This window comes from Tupaia chinensis, unplaced genomic scaffold (assembly GCF_000334495.1).
Source record: "Tupaia chinensis unplaced genomic scaffold, TupChi_1.0 Scaffold000226_1, whole genome shotgun sequence".
In the NCBI taxonomy this organism is placed as follows: domain Eukaryota; kingdom Metazoa; phylum Chordata; class Mammalia; order Scandentia; family Tupaiidae; genus Tupaia; species Tupaia belangeri.
Window position 1 is genome coordinate 57,266 of NW_006159701.1, and position 3,046 is coordinate 60,311.

Consider the following 3,046-nt stretch of genomic DNA (forward strand, 5'->3'; position numbering starts at 1 on the left):
TCCTTCCTTCCTTCCTTCCTTCCTTCCTTCCTTCCTTCCTTCCTTCCTTCCTTCCCTCCTTCCTTCCTTCCTTCCTTCCTTCTTTTTTCAGAGAGATTTTTGCCATAGGGTGTGTATGCTTGCCAGAGAGACAGAGAGAAAGGCGAGAAATCACCTCCCAGGGCAGATGGCTACACTGCAATCCCTTCTACTCCATTCTCCTCTTGGGATCTTGGGCACGCACACACATGTGCCCAGCGTGAGTTTTAAGCTGCCAGGTCCCAGACTCGCACCACAGTCAACTACACGGGAGTCCAGCAAAGTAGTCATTATGCCATCTGCTGGTTCCCCTTGTCTGCTTTCTTTTCTTTTCTTCTTCTTTTTTTTTTAAAGAGAATTATTTTATTTAATTTTATTCATTGTCTTTTTTTTTTTTTTTTAAGTTGACCAGAGAGCGAGAGCAGAAAAGTGAGAAAGCTGCCAGGTCCGGTACTCGAACCACGGTCAGCCATGCCGGAGTCTAGCTGCCTTCACCACCATGCCACCTGCTGGCCCCTCTTGTCTATTTTCTTATAAGAACATCTTAGTTCCCTTTTTCTTTTGTAGAAGATGAAGGGGCTTGAAGTTGGGAACCTACTCATTATTTTATTTCCAGTAACTTTTGTTTTTGCTAGAGGGCATGCACATTGACCAGAGAGAGACAGAAAGACAGAGAGAGAGAGAGAGGGAGAGAGAGAAAGCACCCCATGGGGGAACACCATACCATAATCCCTTCTCCTCCATCATCGCTCCTCATCCCTGCTCTCATGGTGTAGGGAGAGGTCCCAGGCCCTGGGATCAGACAGGGCTGGGTTCAAATTCTGCCTCAACCACATTTCAGCGATGGTCTCTCGGGCAAGTGATGCTACCACTGAGGCTCAGTGTAGGCAACTCTAAAATGGGGACAATAAAACATCTCACAGGAGGCCTGGGAGGAACCAAGGAACAGATCCTCGTAAAGATGCATGAGGGGCTAGGGCCACGAGCTATGTCATAATGAGGTTGAGAGTTGACCTGTGGGGGCCAGTGCGGGCACCTGTCGACCAGGAGAGGCCTGGACACCATGGGGACTTCAGGCTTCCAATCGCGACCAGTTGGGAACTGCTGCTCTCTGGCAGGCCGGTCAACCCGTAAGTCCCACTTGTGGAGCTTCTTTGGTCCTCTAGTTGGTTTTACCAAGGAGGAAACAGGCCCGGACAGTGGGAGGGCTTTGCCCACAGAGTGAGCACCTGCAGCCAGGTCTCCTTCTACCCAGTTGGCATATTTCTGTCATTCCTGTGACTCAGGCAGGCCTGGCCCCTTTGATGGGTGGGCAGCTCCCGCTGGAGCCATGACACTGAGCTGCCGACTCCCCTCTGGAAAAGTGGCCGTGAACTTGGCAGGGGGTAAGGCCACTGAGAGAACAACCCTGGGAACAGCAGAGCAGGCCCTAGGGAATGTGTGCTGACTAAAAAGGAAGCCATGTTTGTGCTCACCTGAGACACGCCCGCCTGCTCCTGAGGCCCTGGGCTCCACTGAAACCTCTGTTTCCTCTCATCAGGGCAACCCTAAAGTGCAGCAACGTTGTCAATCCCATTTCACGGACAAGGAAGCGGGGCACGGGGTGATGAAAAGGCTTGTCCGAGACCTTGCAGCTGGCGTGGTGTAGGTCGGGAGGTTCTGACTGAAGAGGCCGTGATGTTCAACAGGGTACTGTACTGCACCTAGGAAACGACTGAAGGAATGGAAAAATGAAAGAAAATGTAATATTTCTATTTATTTTTTTAATAATTATTTTATATAAACTTATTTATTTATTTTAATTTGACCAGAGAGGGCCAGAGTATGAGTGAGTGAGAGAGAGAGAGAGCGAGAGAGAGTGAGAAAGCAAGTTACCAGGTCTGGGACTTGAACTGGGGTTAGCCACGTGGGAGTCCAGTGCTCTTAATCACCAGGCCACCTGCTGGCCGCTCTTTATTTTCTTTTTAATGGAATCACTGGTAGATGAACTAATATGTGTAATGTAATACACATGAGCTATAAAACAACTAATAGAATGAATACCCAGAATGCACCACCAATCTAAAAGTTAATAATTTGTATCTACCTGTGCCAGGCTGGTTGTACCTGGGGAACTTTGAAATACACTGATCCTTTCAGACAGCCTGATGCGAATTGTGTGAGGTCATCTTTTTTTTTTTTTTTTTTTTAGGTTTTTGCCTTAGGGTGCATGTATTCGCTGGAGAGAGAGACACAGTGAGAGAGAAAGTGAGATATCACCTCCCAGGGGGGGATAGCCATACTGCAATCCTCTCTCTTCCATTCTCCTCCTGGATCTTGGGCATGCACAAATACACCCGTTGTGAGTTTTAAGCCACCGGGTCCAGGACTTAAAGCGCCCAGCAACATAATTGCGACACCATCTGCTAGTCCCCTGATTGTTTTTCTTTTAATTATTATTATAATTATTATGAGGTTTTTGTCATAGGACACAAGCACTCTGGAAGAGACAGTGAGAAATCCTCCCTCGGGGGGATCGATCACACTGCAATCCCTTCTCCATTCTCCTCCTGGGATTTTGGGCACACACACAGAAGCACAGGCATGCGCGCGCCCGCGCGTGATTTTCAAGCCGCCAGGTAACGGGAACTGCGGGTAGCCCTCTGGAAGTCCAGCGCCTTAAACACTCCGCCACCTGTTGGTCCCAGGACCTAGATTTTTTTGTTCGTTCGTTTCAAGAGCTCCCCAGATGCTTCTCTACGCAGGCTTGCTTGGGGCCCACTGGCTTATACTCTCCGCCCGTACATGAGCTCTCGGGTCCCCGTCCCCCCTCCATCCCCACCCCGCAGGCAACCACCTTTCTGAATCTGAGCGGATGGGTTCTTTCACTCCGTCCTTCCCTTTTCCGAGGACTGGCGACGTTTGCTATAGATTTCCCTCCCACCACGAGGGGGCGCGCGAGGAAAAACTCAGTCTCCCCTCTCTGCGCAGCCAGCATCGCGCTGGAGGCACTTTGGCCCTGGCGGCACGCCGTCCTCCCGCCCGTAGC

The 3,046-nt window shown here is 50.2% G+C and overlaps 1 protein-coding gene and 1 long non-coding RNA gene across 2 annotated transcripts in view; one reads left to right on the top strand and one right to left on the bottom strand.

Moving 5' to 3' along the window:
• Positions 1–2,997, bottom strand: part of LOC102470269 (uncharacterized) — a 14,024-nt gene extending 11,027 nt beyond the window's left edge. The window contains exons 1-2 of the long non-coding RNA XR_334466.1: positions 2,855–2,997; positions 1,494–1,732 (exon numbers count right to left, since the gene is read on the bottom strand). This is a non-coding gene — a long non-coding RNA (uncharacterized LOC102470269). The remainder of the gene's footprint in view (positions 1–1,493; positions 1,733–2,854) is intronic.
• Positions 1,685–3,046, top strand: part of TCHP (trichoplein keratin filament binding) — an 18,208-nt gene continuing 16,846 nt past the window's right edge. Inside the window, exon 1 of the mRNA XM_006147851.2 lies at positions 1,685–1,760. Within this exon, the coding sequence (XP_006147913.1) occupies positions 1,749–1,760 (12 nt within the window). The 5' untranslated portion in view covers positions 1,685–1,748. The remainder of the gene's footprint in view (positions 1,761–3,046) is intronic.